This window comes from Aulostomus chinensis, chromosome 5 (assembly GCF_037954235.1).
Source record: "Aulostomus chinensis isolate RoL2024-O1b breed Wild chromosome 5, RoL_Achi_v1.0, whole genome shotgun sequence".
Classification (NCBI taxonomy): domain Eukaryota; kingdom Metazoa; phylum Chordata; class Actinopteri; order Syngnathiformes; family Aulostomidae; genus Aulostomus; species Aulostomus chinensis.
Window position 1 is genome coordinate 21,043,436 of NC_141324.1, and position 19,462 is coordinate 21,062,897.

The following is a 19,462-nucleotide window of genomic DNA, read 5'->3' on the forward strand; positions in this document are numbered from 1 at the left end:
TGCCAACATTTGGGGAAGTGTACTTATCATCCATCATTTATCCCAGAACAAAAGCTGTATTACAGGGCTCCAGACCTCCAGCTAGCTGACTGCTAGTGAGCTTAGCTGCAAAGAACGCTAGTGATGGTGTCCTTATGTAGCCTGTTCGTATTTATCCAAGAGGAGAACATGAAAGAGAAAAGGATAATGTTTATGCATTGAAGTGCACAGATAATGAAGCCTATCCCATCAGAGGATCCTGCCTCCCTCCTCTGGGATGGGGGCATTGGAACAGATCCAATAGATCTGCTGAGGAGCAGACTCACTCAGAATTCATTGATAGACTCATTGATTTTGGTGTCACTGAAGCAGATAGGTTGCTTTGTTTCTGTTGTTATCCCCCTCTTTCCATCAGCCTTGACAAAACCTTAAACATTTGATTTGATTATTTAAAAAAATAGATATAGGCTACATGAAAGGGACTAGCAGAGCTCACATTGCAGTCATCATCTGCTATTGATTCGGCTCACTCTCATAACCAAGATTAATTTGAGTATAAAAGCAATGCACATTCAAAGAACTCCAAAGGAAAACTGATAGTTGTAGTATCATAGCAGAAAATGATTGAGTTATTTGAGAGTATAGTGTCAACTTGACATTCCCACCTTTGTTCAAAAGGTTCACGTGATCTTTGTTTGCCCATTTGTCAGAAAATAGATCACATCACGCTTGGATGTTCACATTGACCTTGTTCTTGTACGGAGCAACAGCAACCTTTCATTGTCTATGATGCGCGCACACACAAACACACACACACATGCATGCACTATGCAATGTGTATTGCTCACATACGTGCTGTTATGGGAAAGTTCAACTAACCAGTTATTTCCTAGTCTTGGTGTCTAGTTAAAGGTCACCGTGCAGCTCCTCATCTGATCAGCAGAATTTCAACTGTATGCATCAGTTTCTGGTAGAATGTTAACAACGCATCTTTGTTGTAAACTGTCTGAATTGGTAACTGTGCTTCTTGCTTACACTAAACATAAACATTGACTTTAAACTGGCAACACGGATAGATTTACTTTATGCTGTACTTCTATTCACACAGCAGGTAACTACTTTATAAATCTGACAAGAATTATTCAGCAAATTAGTCTGAAGTGAATGTAAAATTATATGAAAACCACCAGAAAATAAAGTAAAGCCAATACAATTATTGATAAAACATTTTTAAAAATGAAAGGAAAATGATATTTTCATTCTTACATTTAAAGGTCAGATTTTGATAAATTAGGTTTCAGATTTATTGTGTTTTAATGGTCATGAAAGGTTCAGAGGCCATTGCAAGCATTTGAAATTTGACACTGTTGAGGACCTCCAGCTGACTCTCCAGGACCCAATGTAAGTCCATGTACCTCATTTTGAGAACCCTATAAGCACAACGGTCTTTCATTTTAGTATCAACTGTGGAAAGCATTACTGTACTTCTTTCACTTTGTACTTGGATTACAGTATGTATGTCTCATTGTGAGGGGACGCGCCCCCCCCCCCCCCATCCTGTTTGAGGGCCTGGCGCTGATTTTTTAACGCCATTGGCTCGACATAAAGGCTGATTGAACCAAAAAAAAGTAAATAAATAAAAAATAAAAATGGAGCAGTTCCCCCATCTGGGTCAGTAGGCCACTTCAGGTTTCGCCAGGGGTTGAAATAAAACAATTACATATTGCTGCTCATAAAGCCAATTATACATTTTACGTGAAAAAGAAAATGTCTTGGGACTTCGCCACTCCCTGTGTTGTTGTGATTTCGGTGAATTCTTGCTACAACTGCACTGCAGTTTCTCATTGTTTAGGCTCGTAGCTATTCAAGAGAAAAAAATATTTGCAGAACTGGAAAACAATTGAGCTAAAGTGTAGATCATCCAACTAAGCGTGTCAGAAAAAAATATTTGTAAAATGATGATATGAAATCTACTATTTGACAATGGACTTGAGTAAAACACATTCAGAATGTTGAGATGTGGCTTGTACTTTATGAGAAGATTTCTGTCTTACGCACATTAAACAATAATACAAAAAGCAATCATCATCATCTACTTGAGTGAACAAGTACAAAAGGTATGCTTTTTTTAACTTGAGCATTTTATTGCACTTTTAATTGAGTGAAGAATAAATGAAAGGTTTTCAATATTCAACCCACTAAGTTCTTAATTCTGTCTCTCATTTCTGTAGGGACATTAAATCCTGTCGTATAAATATTTCAATGGGTTTTCAAACATGCAAATTTAGGTCTGTGATTGCTCAGAGAGCGTCCCGTAATACATTGCCCGGATATGTTGTGACAATATGATTGGTCCGTGTTTTTTGAGCTTGGAAAGTGATTGGTTACCCTGGTCAATGCTCATTCAACGTGGCTACACCACGACCGGGCACGTCAAGGTACTCGCGCCACTGTCAAAAGCGACAAGTCAAGAGGAAGTAGAGCACTAGCCGACGAGTTAGGTGACAATTCCTTCAAAATAAAAGCTAAATGTATGTCTGAGGAAAAAGTAGTGGAGAGCGTGCATGATATAAATGAAAATTAATTACCGATTAGTAATAGTTGTCGGAACTGAATCATTTACCACACCCCTCTAATTTGACTGCTAGTGGAACAGTTCAAGCAACATTTCTTTTATTATGAAACGAAGGACGGGAAGTGTATATTGTGGTAAGAATGAAACCTGTCAATCTTGACGATATGATTTTTAAGGTTCAGGTTCAAAGCATGTGGAGGTAACAAATGACAGCTCATAATCCTAATCCTAACACCACTGCTATTTGAGTTCGACTGGCCTCAGGTCCCCTGCCAACTCAGACTAGCCTCCTCTCTTCGTCAGGTAAGACAAGCTAGCTACAATCCGCCAAACTCCATAGAAAAATAGATGTATTTCATTTTATCAGTTGTTTTTGCTCACGATACTTGAGATACGAATACTAAGAGGTATATTTTACGAATTAGATAAGACTAAACTGCAAAACGGCATATAATATCACCCCCATCTGCGGTAGTATTGTTAATATAGCCTTGAATAACCTATCCCTACCACTTTGACGAGTTGTTTGTGATGATACATTAGTCAGAAAAAAGTTAATGAAATTCTAAAGTGTCTTGCAGCGGATAAGATCATCTTTGACACAGTATTACAGTTTATTATGTCCTTGTCAGTTGAAATAAAACACACAAATACATGTATTTGTCAAAACACTTATATAATGACCAAAAAAAGTCACTTTGGAGTGTGCCCTTAGTCTGGCTGCACCATGAAACCTCGGTGTTCGATAGCACTTAAACAATGTTGCAAAGTTTGGGTTCTATCTCAGTCAGCCTTATACAGACAGACAGCAGTTTATTGAGTATATATTTCATTTTATACAGATATTTGTTTAGATATGAACATTAAAAATAGGCTGTAAAATATTATGCTAGACGTTTGACTATATGGTTTGTGCCAATCCGCAGGTGTCCTGAGCTCCCCAAGAAGTTATATTTGTTTTACTGCTGCATCATTTCTTTCTGACCCTATATTTATCTGAAAGCTAATAGCCACCACAAAGCCACCACATCAAACTGTGCAAAAACATCTGTCTACAAACTGTCAAACTCATTGCCCAAAGTAATCTACAGCTCCTTTTATGCAGCTGTATCCTCAGTACTTAAAGACACTTTAAATTAAGCTACAAACTAACTAACTAGCTGCTGGTGCATTCATTTGAACCAACTCCCATGTTCGTGTTCACAATAGTGCCATAGCAGAAGGGTTATAGGTTGTAAATGGACTCAATTTAGAGCACTTTTCTACCTTGTTTTGTTCAATACTGAGTATATAGCTAGATAAAGCCAGGGGAATTATACCAGATGACGCCGTTTGTAAACAGATGTTTTTGGACAGTTTTTCTGTTGTCTGCAGTTGGTGGCCACGGGGAATCATTAGTTCCGAGCTAAATAAATGTGGCTTGCTCTTTCTCCCTTCTGGAATCACAAAGAAAAAGAGTTTGGACATCAATCTGTGAGTAGTTGAAAGGCAAACAACACATTTTTGGGTGAAGTATCACTTTAAACCCTTGAATTAAAGGGATAGTTCTCCCTGTAATGAGTAATCAATCAGTATCCACTCACCCTCATGCTGATGCTAGGTCAAGTGATGTTTTATTTGTAGACCACACAAATCTAACTGGTGAGGATGTGCTCATCAACTCAGCTTTCTCTTTTTTTGTCCTGTCAGGTTATAATATGGCTCCATGGATTACTCAGATTACCGTGATGTTGTTATCTGTCTTCGCTGGCAGCAGCCAAGGGAAGAAGGACAAGGTGATCTACTGTTCTGGTAAGTCACGGAACCCAAACTCAAATACAGGAAATGTTGCAGGAAGATGCGTAAGATTCCACTCAACTCTTAGAAACTAACAGATCTGCTGTAAGAAAGTGTTGTATTATCAGATTGAGGCAACATGTTTGTGTGTTTTTCTTGCAGTGCTAGAGTAATCTGTTTTGCAGGTGGAATTAAATTAGTTTTCCATCAGATTATAGAGATGGTAGATTATTTTAGCCAGAGCTAATAGCTTTGGGAGTCAGCCTGTGTGCTATCAGTTGCTGCATCACCCTGACCGTTAGCAAAATCTTTCAGTTTGAATTAACAGTGCGTGTACTGGTGTGTGATTACTGTGCTTTGAAATCATTTTAAAATACCTCCAGACTGTCCACCATCAAGAAAGTTAGTAGCAATTGTCCTGTGAAGCGAGAACCTGCAATGTCGCAGGTTTGTTTTGTGTATTTTGTAGCCCATCCCTCCCCCTTCTGAAAACCTAACGTGACTGAACACATGGTGGAATGCAACAGCGAGAACGGGGCTCCAGGCTAATGCTGTCCCGTCCTTCTGAGGACAACAAAATATTGACCAAGGACAAATTTAATGTTAGTGTTGCTATGACTGGTTAATATTAACTTACCAACTAACATTGCATCACTTGGTGATACCACGATCAGGCTTTCCTGTTCCAAAACAGCCCGAAGAGAAAATGTATTGTTCTTCTTGAGGGATTAAGCGCCTTCACTCCCATCGTTTCATAACAACTGCGTAAATCCAACCAGGAGAGATTTTTTTCCTAAAGTTAAAAATCCAAAAATATTGCACACATTCTCTCTCTCTTGCACGTCCACCGAATAATGCAAAATTCCTGAATCCACCGATCAGAATGGCTGTTTGCACATACAGTATATATTATCCTTTCTTGTTGCTGTCACTGAGGTATCCCTGTATTTCCCAGCATGCAAGGCGATTGTGGATGAACTGAACTACTCGATCAGTCAGGTGGACCCAAAGAAAACCATCAATGTGGGCAGCTTTAGAATCAACCCAGATGGAACCGTGAAAGACAAAAAGGTAAAGTACACTTACGTGAAGCTACACACACACATACACACACTTACCTCTGCAGCTCTTTGTAACGTTGAGGGTTTCAAGTACACGTGGATCAGAGTCCTTCCCTGGTGCATGAGCCTCTGTTCCACATGATCGCGTGAGTGCATGAACTGATGGGAGTCCAAAACACTTCACACAGAGCAAAAAATACACACAGTCACAAAAATGCTATGCAAATATTAAACACAATACAACGCAAGTACACGTACATCTGAATTCCAGCAACTAGTTTTTGCGATGATATTTTTAAAAAAAATCTGCTTTAAACTAATCAAGCAGCTTAAATAAAGCCATTGAATATCAAGTACTTAAAATTTCAGTCTTGAGTTACAGAAACGTATAATGTATAGTGCTGGATTTTTAATTTTTTTGTAATTGACCGACTTGAAAGTAAATTAAAGAAGCCTAAACATTATGGTGCAGTACACTCGGTATGAATAAGAACTCATTTGCAGACATTTTATAATGTTGTTGGCATATTCAATTATGAATAGTATTCAAATTATTACTGCAATGATTAGCTTCCACAGTTGAGCTTAGCAGCACGTCCAAAAGTGGAAAATAGGAACTAGGACTAATTTAAAAGCATGACCTGCATGACCCTGTAGTTACAAACTTTTAGTTGTTAAAGCTACGCAAAAATCATGTAGCTAACTTTGATATGTCAGCATGGATTAGTTCAACATCACAAGTAATATTGGAGACTTGAGGTCCCGATTTTTGGCAGTTTTTGTCTTTGAATCTGAAATGCTCAGTACACTCTTTTTTTCGTGAGTGTTTAAACTCACCATTCATATATATTGTGTAAATTATTGACAAGCAGTGTGGCATGAGAGGCAGAGAGCAGCTCAACAGCGTGAGTCAGTGTCAGTGCTTTATTGACGTGCGGTACAGGGGCATACAAACTGAAAACACAGCATTAAAACACAGCGAGTTGCAAAGAGAATAACATATCACTTTTAACTGTCGCTTATTTTTCCCTCCACATTTTTTCCTGACTCTTAAGTCTCATCTCGCGGTGCCATTCTTGATTGTGATGGTGTGTTAACGCCTTCCCTGCTACTGGATTGAGTTGTTAGCAGAAACAGATAACCAGCTTCATTATGCTGATTATCCAGGATCAACAGCTACTCCCTCAGTCCCCCGTGGGAGCTACGCACGTACAACCATGACTGTACTTGAATAACCTTTACACAAGAGTATTAGCATTCCTAACATTTAAAAATAAAACATTGAATGATGTACTATCTGAACAACTCTCGCAGCATCATCTGTTTGAGTTAGATATATTGACTCACAATACAAATCATTGTCATAATGTCAGGTACACTTATGGAGGGCAGCGCAGCGATAGCATCAACAATGATAAAACAATTAATGATCATTGATTTAATCAACATTATATCATCCAATCACAACCCTCTACCTTCAGTATACTGCCTGGAACATGAAAATCATTATAATTTATTCTCAGATGAATCTGCAGTGTGAACACAGAATCCTCATTTATGTTCTAAGTTTGAATGGAGTCTTTCACTTGTTGCTGTCACAAAAGTATTAGTTCAGAATGTTTTCCTTTCAAAGAGATCTTTGCCATCAATCTATGACATGCATTTTTTTCCAGCTTTTGATACCTTTGGCTAACAGATATCCAGGGATACGAGTGATAGTACAGCGAGTGGAGAAGCTAATGAATGTGTCCATATCTGACGTGGTCCAAAATAACAATAAAATAAAGTCAGTCTCACCAGATGAGATCATCAGGGAAAGCAAACTGACAAATTAACTGAGATAATGAAGAGTATGAGCATCAAAAATAGCAAGGTAACGCACGGTGGCGGGAACTATGCCGCCTCCAGCTCCACCTACAGGGGAACTTGCCTCAGTGAAAGGTCGAGGCACAAGAGATGAGCAGGGGTGACTTGAAATTGATCCCTCGTGTTGCTTTGGCTGTTGGTGTGTGATACTGTGCAAGCATAGTGAGACTATGGACCTAGATTATTGTTGGTGGCCTAATGAGGTCATGTCCCACCGGAGCCTGGATATCCTGTATCGCCCAGGGACCAGGCTATCATAAGGTGTCCAGCTCTGCTATTGATCCGCTCTGCTGTAATCCCCGTTTTGACTGTCACTGATAGCTGCACTGATCACAAGTGCATGTGAGAGTGTTTGAACACTTTCTTTAAACCCTCTGATGCTACTTGTTAAAATGAGCCAGTACACAGAGGCTGTGGTCATTGACAGCTGGTTAGGGTGGACTGAGTTCACTTTCCTAGCTTATTTCATTACTTTGTTAGTTTCAGTCATGGCTACTGTATTTATGTCATCCAGAAACAAAGTGTCCTTCATGATGCCATAAATTAAGGTGCTATTTGTGTCATTATAGCTTCTCATTAAGCAATTATCTAAAAGTGGATTAATTTAGATATGAATGCTAATTACTGTTCTTGTGCCCCCCTGTGAGTCCTGCTTGGATTTCATTAAGTTTACCCTCAAGCTGTGTGTGTATGTGTGTGTGTGTGTGTGTGTGTGTGTGTGTGTGTGTGTGTGTGTGTGTGTGTGTGTGTGTGTGTGTGTGTCTGTATGGACACAAGCAATTGTTGTATTAATGTGCTAGTTTGTCCATATATTATATTGCCTCTGTACATGTGGGGCCCCTAACAACTGGCCATTGGAAAACTGGTCGATGTACTTTAAGGTATACTGTAAATTACATTTTCTTCCTTATGCATTTGAAGCTTAGAATGAATAAGTTTGGGTTTTTTTTAGTTTAGTTTTTTTTTTTTTGCACACAGTAAATGCATAAAGAATATACTTGATGAAAAATAAGAAATGTATGTTTGCAGGAGAGGTCAGGATAGCACAGACACAACAAGAAATCCTAAGTAACCAACGACAATCAAAATTAAGACTTAAAGGCAATACTAAATTAAGACTTTTTATGAATATTGTCACCAAAATAAAGTTCATGAATGTCTCGATCCTCTTGGCTTGCATTTACTGTAGATGTGTTTCACTGCAGTGGATTTTTGCAGGTCTGCAGGAGGATGGACTCTGACAGGGTGAAGCTGTCAGTCAGTGTGCTCTTTGGCCCCGCCCACAGGTGTGGAAAAAGGCTTCATAAAAAGCTGAATTATTCCAGAGTATATTTTTATTGTCGATGAGGCAAAACAAGTAACCCTTCATTAAAGGCGTTCACTATCTTTCCTCTTCTCCTTATCTCTCTCTCTCACACGCACACACTCACACGCACACAGAGTTGTGGGAGTCTCGTGGTCCTTGGCCTGAAAAAGTTTTAGAAACATTAATTAGTCATTTGTGAAGAAATCAGATGTAAATGATTTTGAAATATTTTTACTCATGTAAATAATTGGGAAAAATAAATTAGAGGTGCAGGAGCTTTTTAAACCGTTTCTCTCGGCCCAGTTATATGTAACAAATATTCTAAGTGAGAGGGAAAAAAGTGTAAGTGTGTTCCGGCTCTGTTGGGTTATGTCCTATTCATTGCTGAAGTTTGTAATTCACGTGACGACACGATGGATTGTGTTGTGATGTTACATTCTTCTGTGAAAGTGTCATTTACATCATCTTATTGCTTTGCATCGACCTCCACATCCATAGTTCTGTCATTTAGTATCTGTGCCTATGCTTGTGTAAGGCTCAGTTCAGGTTCGGATAAAAAAAATTGTGTGTGTGTGTGTGTATAAAATCATTCGGCTTTGTTTGTTGTGCAGCAACTAAATGGTCAGATTCAATCTAAAAACTACACCTGGAAATTTTTTTAGAAAAAAGGCTGTACATTGAAAACATTTGCAAGTTACCACATACCAGTCCAATTTGACTGGTTTGGCTTGAATTGATGGTTTCTCAGTGTTTGATCAGATAACCTCTACTGACCGCTAGTATTTTAACAAATACTGCATTTTGTCAAACTCTGAGGTTATTCTACCTTGAATGAATATCTTCCCACACAATCTCAAAATCATTTTCAATGCATTAACTACCAGTTTCATGTCATTGTTGACCGGTGAGAAGGGTTGCTGGTTTGTTATCATGGTACTCACCAGGCCAGGATAGTTTGGTTTGGTCGGTCACAGATGAGCTCCCCCCTCTGCCCTGAGCTGACACTAACCTCCACCTGTTGCATTGTTTGGTCAATCAAATGTTACTGAGTCACATAAGAAGGCAAACCTTGATCCCATGCCCTCTCAGCTCCCTCCTTTTCAGCAGCTTTTGACCTAGCTTGAATCAGAGAGGGAGGGATGTCACAGCTTAGATGCCATCAGTGAGGAGGATTTGCAGGTTTTAAGTCTCTGCTCTTTGGCCTCCTCACAGTAGGACTTCCTGGGGGCACTGGGCTGCTCTGTGGCACAAAAGTTAAACCTGCCTGCTGCAACAATGACACATTTAAGACCTCCAAAGACATTGAACTTAGTTGGAGCAGCAAGCTGATCTCATAGTGACCGGTGGGAAGTCATGCATTGAGAATGAGAGGATAGACAATAGTGTGCTGACACAGAGACACATCATATCATGGCCCACAAATGTGACTGAGTGAGGTGACATTTTTACTGTTTTTTTTTTTAAACCAGAGATTTATTCTCTGTGCTGAGCTCTGAGGGGAAGAGTTCAGCACTCTGAGAAATAGACCTATTTGTGTGTTTTTCCAAGGTTAAAGATGATAGAAGAGCTAAACAATTCTTTGAAACGCTATCAAAATCGCACTATGGCCAAGTGCAGCTATCGAAATCACAGGAGCTGTAATTTCTTTCAAGAAAAATGTCTCACAATATACCCTTAGAATGCGATATTGCGGTGTTACAGAGAGACACCACAGCCTTCAAATTATATTCTCCAGACGTAGAGGAACATGCTTACCTGGTGCAGACCCCAGTGAAAATCACAAACTGAAACTTCTGGTGTCCTCTTTAGGCACTCCGTAGTCCAGAGGCCCAAAAAAACACTTCCCAATGCATTTTATGGACACTATTTAATGTATTTGGCTATTAAAAATGCTAGTCAAATCAGGGAGAGTTGGTTGCTAGCAGGATTAGTTCTGGACCAACCTTTGGGGTCAGAAAAATATTAGATACTAAAGTAATGTACTATTGATAGTAGGTTTCCCTTTCTTAACTAAACAGTACCAGTGAGCTTTAACCCATTAGTGGTAAGGAAAAATATACATTTGTTCTGATTTGGTGAAGTAAATTTAAAACATGAAAAAAACCCACTTTACTCATGGTTCCAAGTCAGGATTCCTAAGAAACAACAAATAATGCTTGTGTTAATGAAATATTCTTTTACACAATTCATACATGTGTGATTGTTAAAAACTGAATTATGTAAATACCACTTGATTATTGTTCTATTTTCTGTGTATCGTACGACATTTTGTCTCTGAACACCAAACTTTTTCCTTCATTCATAAAACAAGGCCTTTCAATCAGCAATGAAAAGAAGTAGTGACAGGCTCATACTTATGTATTCTGAATGAATCAAAGTTAAACAGAACTATTTGTCATACAGTTGGTGAGGGGGAGGAGTCTTTTGTTTCCATATGTTTTGATGTATTTTCAGGTATGATGTAATTTCTTCAGATTTTTGCTCAGGCAAGCCAAAAGACCGTGTCCACTGGAAATTCCAAACCTGTGTTCTAGCATTAGTGGATTAAAGGTGTTGCTAGGTGTTTTATGGAAGGTTGGATGGTGTACAGAGGATCACTAATCCCAATAACAAAGGCATTATCCCTCAATGACTTCCTACTCAAAAACTATATATATATATATATATATATATATATATATATATATATATATATATATATATATATATATATATATATATATATATATATATATATATATATATATATATATATATATATATATATATATATATATATATATATATATATATATATATATATATTAGGGTTACCCTAAAAGTAGTTTTCCTGTGCTGTGGAAAGAACCAGTCAAGCCAATTTTGGCTGCGTTTGTGTCTTTATGCTACGCTAGGGTTAACCACGTCCTGGATCTGAGATTAGTCATTAATGACTGACAGAAAAAACAAAAGGGGCTAAGCATTTTAAGTGTTGCACCACTGCTGCGCCAGACCTCACCTGTTTTCCATGAACCAGATTAAGGTTATGATTGAATGCTTTTCTAAGGGTGATGTGTAGTTGTTCTTGCCAGCTCATTACAATCACTCCAACGTGCATTCTTGTCATAGAAAGCCGACATGTCGTCAAACCTTTAGCATGAGCATCCGTCTAAAATATTCTTTAAATAGCATAATAGCCCAAATGACATCCCAGCATCTCTCTCCACTCTGCTGCTTTGATGTCAGTATTATTATTATTATTGTTATTATTATTAATTTATGGGTCGTCATTGGCCCATATCACCAGGACAATGAAATTGAAAGGCCCCTGTCCACAGCAGTGCAATAATGGCTCCCTGTCCAATGGGAGTTGAATGGAGGATAGCATCCCTGAGAAGCCTATTCTCTGGCCCAACCGATCACCCCACCGCCATACCCCTGCCCCCCCACCCACCCCATTCTTCAAACAACGCTGTGACTGACAGCTTCTTTTCACAAGGCTTCGACTGGCAAGGAAGGGGTTTAATTCCAAACCATTTTGTAGCATGGCATGATAATGACTCAGACGCAAGCCCAAGGGCTGCGATGGACCGACATGGTTTTGTCGTCTCGCATGGTGTGTGTTTTTTGTTTTTTGTTTTTCTTTAATATATGGGGCTCAAATTGGATTCTTTTCTTTTAATCAGATTATATAATAAGAAAAGAGATTTTAGAGTTGATTTCATACCACAAATTTATTGTGATTGTATCATGGTGATCAATAATTAAAGACAATGGCAATATAATTGAGCAAAAGGAAGACACATGCTTCCTATCAGACAGCTGTAGTACTCACTCTTTTATGAAATCTGATGCTTTTCTGATGATTCATTTCTATAGATAAGGCAATGCCCAATACTAAACTACCCTTTCCCTTTCCCTCTCCTTATCTACACAGTCTTTTAAATTAGAGATCAAGCAAAAGTCAATCTCTCTGAATAAATGTGGAGACTAATCATACCAGCATCATGTCCTCTAATACGCATGTTCAGGATTTAAAGAGACTGTTGAATCATATAATCTCTCCAGGCTTTTTAAAAATCACAAAATTGTATTAACAAAAGTGAAATGCAAATTTTAAGAAAACCATGGTTTCATATTAAATAGGACCTTGTTAAATTATAATGGATGAATTATAATACGAATTACAAAAAAATGTTTTTTGGAGAAGGAAAAAAATTAAATAATGAATAAATAAAATGTTTCTTTAAAAGTAATTAGAACTTCGTTGTGAAGGCTTATAATGACAAACGATCAAAAATCCGTTTGTTGACTGTAAAATATGGTTTGGATGCTTTGGTCAACGACGTCAAGTCAGGATGACAAATGTTGGAAAATTAATCATTAATTATTTTGTTTGATGATTATTTGAGATTAATTAATAATTAAGAAACATCGGTTCTAGATTCTCATGAAACGTGAAAATTTGCTCTTTTTTTTAAAATTTACGAATAGAAACATTTCATTCGACATTTGATTCAACTAATAAATACAACTGAAAGTTCATCTATACTTGAACAGATAATGACAATATTTATTAAGTAGTATCAAAGTCGTCATAACCAGATTAAGATTGATAAATGAAGCTCGTTGTTGTTGTCTGGTGTGACCTACATCCCTCCGTGCTCGCCCTTCAGCCTTTGGCCCCGTCCTGTAACACGTTCTGTTGACCGGCCAGCTTTCTTCCTCCTCAGCGTAGCGACCATGTCAAGCTGGGAAGGAGATGGAGGTTGACCTTTTTTTTTTTTTTGTGATTGGTTAGATTTATTTTTACAGTGGAGAAGCAGAAGAGGAGACAGTCACTTTGTAGCATCTTTAAATATGTGTGTGTGTGTGTGTGTGTGTGTGAGTTTGGATCAGAAAGGGACACGCCACTGAAAAGAGAAAACGGAGGTCAAAGAATAAATCTACATTGTTATAAAATCCATTTTATCTGCAAGATGCCCTCCAACCCTCCCCTCTTCCCCTGTGAGCCTCCCCACCCCCACCTCCACCCCCTCAACCATCACCACCTTTTGACCAAAGAAGACAAGGAAGATTTCCTCCTTTGATCATTGGAGGATGGAGTGGGGAATGAAAATGACAAAAAGAGAAGCAGAGGAAGAAGAGTGGGGGGCTGAGAAGACGGGGTCTGTTTACCCTGCACTTGGCTTCTGTTGAGGCCTCCTGCTTCTTCAATCTCCTCTTCTGACCACCACCCTCCTCAGCAAACCACCCCCTCTACTTGATTTGTCCCAGCTTGGTTGAAAGTGTAAAGAGCACTCCTTTTTTTTTTTTTTTGGCCTTTTCACTGCCCTGTCCCACCCCCCACCCCCTGGGCATCACCCATTACCCCATCTCCTTCCGGGAATGTTGGGAACAAGGCACTGCACCTGTCTTGACCCGTCTAGACATGGCCGCCTCTCTGTTTTGTTCTCAATGGAGGGGGGGACAGGAAGAGGATGGAGGGGTTTGGATGGAGAGGTGGGGAGGGTATTCACACAGGTTAAAAGTCAGAGTTGGAGGGTGAGGTTTGTTAGTGAGGATGGAGAAAACACAGCAGAAACAAGAGGTCACCCTAATGACCTACAGAGCCCTGTGGTGTAACACAGCTGACACCAGGTCAGCTCTGAAGAGGAATTTAACATTGGGGAGGTTTTCTCCCCCCTTCTCATTAGCTATCTGTTTCCGTTGTTTGCCTTGGCTGTGACAAAGGTGCCATTTTTGAATTTGAATGTACAAATTTGTCTTCTTAATTCTTTTTTTTTTAAACATTTCCTGTGCTGTTTTTCTTTTTCTTTTTTTTTTTTAACAAAAATTGTCATTGGGTGCTACGCTAGCATAATTGGTGTCAGAAACATAGTGAAATGATATATGACTTAGGAAACTGGTACACTCATGCCAACAAACACCTTAATCAGTGTTCTCCATGTTTTTGCTTTCGTGTGGCCAGGTACCCCTCGCTCGCTCGGAGACTCACCTCAGCGAGCTCCTTGACGGAGTGTGCGACTCCATGAGTGACTACGCCCTCCATGTGGACCCGGATACCCAGGAGAAAAAGTACTTGAGGTTTGCACCCAGGAGCGGCGGGACCACTGAGGGCTTCCCTGACTTCAAAAACTTCCAGTTTGATGGACCTGAGGCTTCCAATGCCTTGAAATTTGCCGTGAGTGGAAAAGCTCATTCCCTCTAATTTAACTGTAGAAGTTGTTGTGTTTGTGGTGGAAGAAACAAAACCATAGATTAATTTCTGGTGCAGCTTGGAGACGTTTGCAGACCAAGAATAAGTTGCATCAGCTTAATGCATCATTAAGATTGCAGTTAGAAGAAACATCCAATATAACACCTGACAGAAGCCAAACATTATTAAAACTAGAAATCTCACAGGCTGGGATTCATATGTGTGATTCACAATGACTAGAATTCATGAGTTTTAATCATCAGATTTAGTGGCACAACATTTTGTAACTTTAGGTACATATTAAAGAAAAAAAAAACACAGAAGTATCATAGCTGAGTGTAAGGCTTACCGGTAATTTCCCATTCTATAACATCATTGCTCAAAAAGATAGTCCCTTATTCTATACCTTGATCAAGATGGTGGACATTACCTCTGGGCTCGTTTTTCACTGCAATATAAAGTCGTGCACCTCTGTTAAAACAACCTGGTCGTGTCTGTAAGTAGATTTGTGGAGTATAAATCAGTTATGCTGCCATATAATTAAAAAAATAAAATAAGAAACATATGAAGGATTACTTCGATGTATTTTTTGAGTATCAAATATCAAAAAATATCAAATCAACATAGGCAATGTATTTCCAAGTACCCGTAACTGTTACCAGTATTGGAGAGAAATGAACTTGCATTGAAAAGTGAACTGAACTAGAAACTAGGCATGTTGAACGATTCCCTATTTTTTTTTTTTCCCCACATCCTGAAGTTCAGCTTAATTTCTCTCAAGTTTTGTCACGTGACAGTTTATCTCCGCTGAGTCAATCATGGCTTCCCAGTTGCGCTGAGGATCACATTCAATGTTTTTCACATGAATCCGGTCGTGTTCACACTTTTATGGTCGGAAAGGACACGAGATCTTCTAGATCCAAGTAAAATATCACTAATTTAGTGTCAGATCTCAAACAATTTGTATGCACTGTTGGACAGATGAAATCTACTGCTGCTGGCAATGATAGACGGTGTACTTCGGACCATTTTTTTCATTTTTTTTTTTTTTAAGAAAAAACGCGCCATCCAACCTGCTGATGGGATGTAAATTTGTTGAAGTGACCATGTATGTTAATCATATTTTCTGTCACGCGTTGTCACTATGGCAGAAATACCTAATGGAATGAGTTCTTGCCCCACTAGGATGTATAACTATCAATATCTAGTTGTTTATGAATTATAATTTGTTGGCCCATATACTCACATGACTGTATTTTGTGGCACTGGCCTCATTCTGTATAATAACTACTGTAAATTGGTTTGTAATTGTGGAACATACACTTCCTCCTGGTTGCTACAACCCCAAAATTCCCTGAGCTAATCCTCAGGACATGCTCTCAGTGTCCTCATTCTTAAATTACTTATGAACGGGCGGCAACACTGGAAGTTAGTATCTTCACCAAATAATACAATTTTTAATCGTGACAAAATCAGTGGGAGCAGCTTTATGAATTTTCAGATGGAATAAAACATTCCTGGATTGCGGCCAGATAAAACAAAACTTATTGAACAACACACACCCCATAATGTGTGTGTTTGTTTTTAAATAGTACAGGTCATTTTAAGTGTGATTTTTGATATTATGTACTTATCTAACTTATCTGTAACCATGTGCAGAGCATGTACAGTAAAAGAATTCATTTCCTTCAAAAAATTTCTGCCTAGTCAAGACAGTACCAGAACGTATCAAAGGTTATCTAAGGGCACTAAACAAGTTCAGCAGGTCTAGACTCTTCTGGGGCTGTCATATTTTCAGAGATCCAACTTTCTCCAATCATTAAGAACTCGGTGACCGTTGTGAGAGGGAAAAAAACATTTCAGAAGGAAGACACCTCGAAGCTGAACCTTGGTGAGCAGCCATCTGCCTCAACTAGATAATAGTGAGTTACAGCCACAAGCATCATTTCAAGTACTACGATATGGTTCCTGCTCCTTGTCTCACAACAGATTTCCAATCTTCACAACACTTCTCTAAAATACTCCTCATTTTGGGCTGAGTTTTGAAGTTGAGATAAGTTAAAGTCCTTATTTTAAATGAAATGATAGGAAATTCTACCTTCATGCACTGCAAAAACAATGATTGCAACACTTCAATACATTGAGCAGTTTATTTTTAACCAAGACATCAAGCCTAAAATATTTCACCAAAAACACAAGAAGCTGTTTAAACCCCTGGAAGAAGTGTGCAACTTACAGGATACAAATAGTTTTACTTTAGTCCCTTTGGTTTGCGAAACACAGAAATCAGTTACTGAATGAACTTCTTAACATGGCAAAATCTGGAGGTGTAATTAAGTCGAGCCTTTTGTTTGTACAGGTAAAAATGTGTCACTTCACTTGCTAAAATAGATGTGTAGAAATATATATGTACACACCTAGAGTGCATATTGTTGTGAAAATAAAGACAAAAACATGTAAAATTCTGTAATTGTGGTTCAGGGGATGCTTCAGATTTTTGGTCAGAATTCATTTGCCATCTTATGTTTCAAAAAGGTCATTAAAGACGCACAAGAAAACTAAAATTTCAAATCCGAGCAAGCTTAAGAGAATCTCTTCATGTAACAGAACATTTAATATCGTATCAAGGCCATTTTTATGATGTGCCTTAATCATTTGCAGGTCCTTGAAAAACTGTCCCCAGATTTCACTACTGTCTGAAAATAATTCAATAAAACATAACTTGGGTAACATTAAACATATCAACCTTTTGTAGAAGAACAGTAAGCAGAGTTGTTAAAATGGCTGAACAGTTTGGCAAACAGTGGGGGAAAAAAAATGGCCTCCGCCCTACAAACACTGCGCCCCCATTGTGCGGAGAAAAAAAAAAACGTGACAAACTCAGTGTGTGTGTTGTGTACGCATGGACGAGCCGCCTCTGCTCTGTTTCCTCCAGGCCAAGTCTTTCTTCTGCACTTGTGTTTTTCTCTCTCAGTGTGAAAGCATCGTGGAGGAGCTGGAGGATGATATCATCTCTCTTTTCAGCCAGAACACAGAGGATGTGCACAAGGAGTTATGCAACAGAGTCTCAGGTACCACAACCTCGCACATTTCCTACCACACACACACACACACACATACACACACACACACACACGTACACACGCACACACACACACATGATACAGCAGTTTGTTTTATAGTCTCTATATAGCCTGCTCCGCCTCCCCCTGCCCCTCAGGTTATCTATAAGCACCCCTCACTTCCTGTACTTATTAAAATGAAGCTTTCGACATTTAACCCATAGAGAGAGACATTCATGGAGAAATTAATCGCTGATATTATAGAAGAAAATAGAACGTCTCGTGCTGTATTGGACAAATTTCAACAATTTCTGATTCCATTTTAACGTTTTACTCACTTTGACGATTACTTTTCAACGCATGTAAACATTCTATGTGTTTTTGCTCGTTGGATTTGGCCTTGAAAATCCAGAGACGTAACAAGTCAGCCATTTTGTGAAAATTCCTGAATCAGATTAAAGCCACTGACAACACAACCACTCAACACATTTTTAAAAGGGTATTTCATTGATTGATAATATTATATCATGATGGGGTTTTTTTTGTAATCATACTTCCCTCAGGGCATAGAAGTGCTTCAGAAATACATATTTGTAGCATTTAGTATAAATCGCATACGTTACAAAAAATGCCCTGTTTTCACAAATGGTCATTAATTCTCTAAAACCAAATATGATATGTGGTAAACCAACATGCCGTCCACAACCAACATATCCTACTGTCCAATTGTGTCGCCTAATTATTTCATCAGGTAACTGATAGACACATTTTCTTATGTTGTGTTTTTTCTGTTTTTTTTATTTCAGACTACTGTAAAGGCACCAGTCACATAAATGAGGAGTTATAGTGTTTTATAATTTTAGTGTTTAAAAAAAAAAAGAAAAAGTGGGACCAACTTTGAAAAACTTGAACAAAATCTGTTTCTAACAAATAAATAAAATGATAAACTTTAACGAAACTCATCTTGCACAATTGTCTGAGGTTTGTTATTGTTGCTCAGCGATGACAGCATTCATGAGGCAGCAGTGTTTCCTTGTTTTTATTTGCAAATATGTAACGACTATCATTTAATTACATTTGGGTCAAATCAAGCAAATATTTCTGTCGGGTTTTAGTTATGTGGTGTTCGAATTTATTGATCACTTGTATTTTAATTTTTATATCTGTTTTGGACTGTTTATCACATAAAACAGGCATTTTAAAGACATTTTCTTGAGCGTGTGAAATATATATATTATCTAAATATTTACCAAGCTGAAACGAAATAATTCATTATATCACTCAACAGTTTAAATTCATGGGAATTTTGCATTCTTCGCATGGATTTGTATTTTTAGGGATCCCGTGATATCGTTATTGGTCTTGCAAGTTGTTTCTTGATTCAAGAATTGCATACTGCTACATCCATGCTGTCACACACCTGCAGGAGAAAATGTTAAATGAACAAAAATTGCCTTTACAAAAATGAAAATCACCAAAAAAATAAAAATAAATAAAAAATTGTCAGGGATCTGCTGAGACAGCCATAATGGAGTGGTGAAAAATGCAAGCTACGATTTTACTGACGAGTGTGCAGTAACCTACAGAACGTGACGTAATGCCGTCTGTCAAGCTGATTGGTCACTGATCCGTTCCTTTCTCTCAGCTTTAGTCATCAGG

The 19,462-nt window shown here is 38.4% G+C and overlaps 1 protein-coding gene across 3 annotated transcripts; it reads left to right on the top strand.

Annotated features, from left to right (window-relative positions):
* Window positions 1-2,700: 2,700 nt before the first annotated feature.
* Window positions 2,701-18,823, top strand: cnpy1 (canopy FGF signaling regulator 1). Of its 3 annotated transcripts, none has more exons than XM_086203841.1 (7): window positions 2,701-2,857; window positions 3,911-4,027; window positions 4,244-4,345; window positions 5,286-5,401; window positions 14,514-14,726; window positions 17,716-17,812; window positions 18,610-18,823. In XM_086203841.1, exons 3-7 carry the CDS (start codon window positions 4,252-4,254, stop codon window positions 18,648-18,650), a joined length of 561 nt encoding a protein of 186 aa, XP_086059967.1. In that variant the 5' UTR covers window positions 2,701-2,857; window positions 3,911-4,027; window positions 4,244-4,251; the 3' UTR covers window positions 18,651-18,823. The 3 variants fall into 3 exon arrangements, with proteins under 3 accessions (XP_086059967.1, XP_086059968.1, XP_086059969.1); XM_086203842.1 differs by having other exon boundaries at window positions 3,929-4,027; XM_086203843.1 differs by lacking the exon at window positions 3,911-4,027 and having other exon boundaries at window positions 2,816-2,857; window positions 18,610-18,821.
* The last annotated feature ends 639 nt before the right edge of the window (window positions 18,824-19,462 follow it).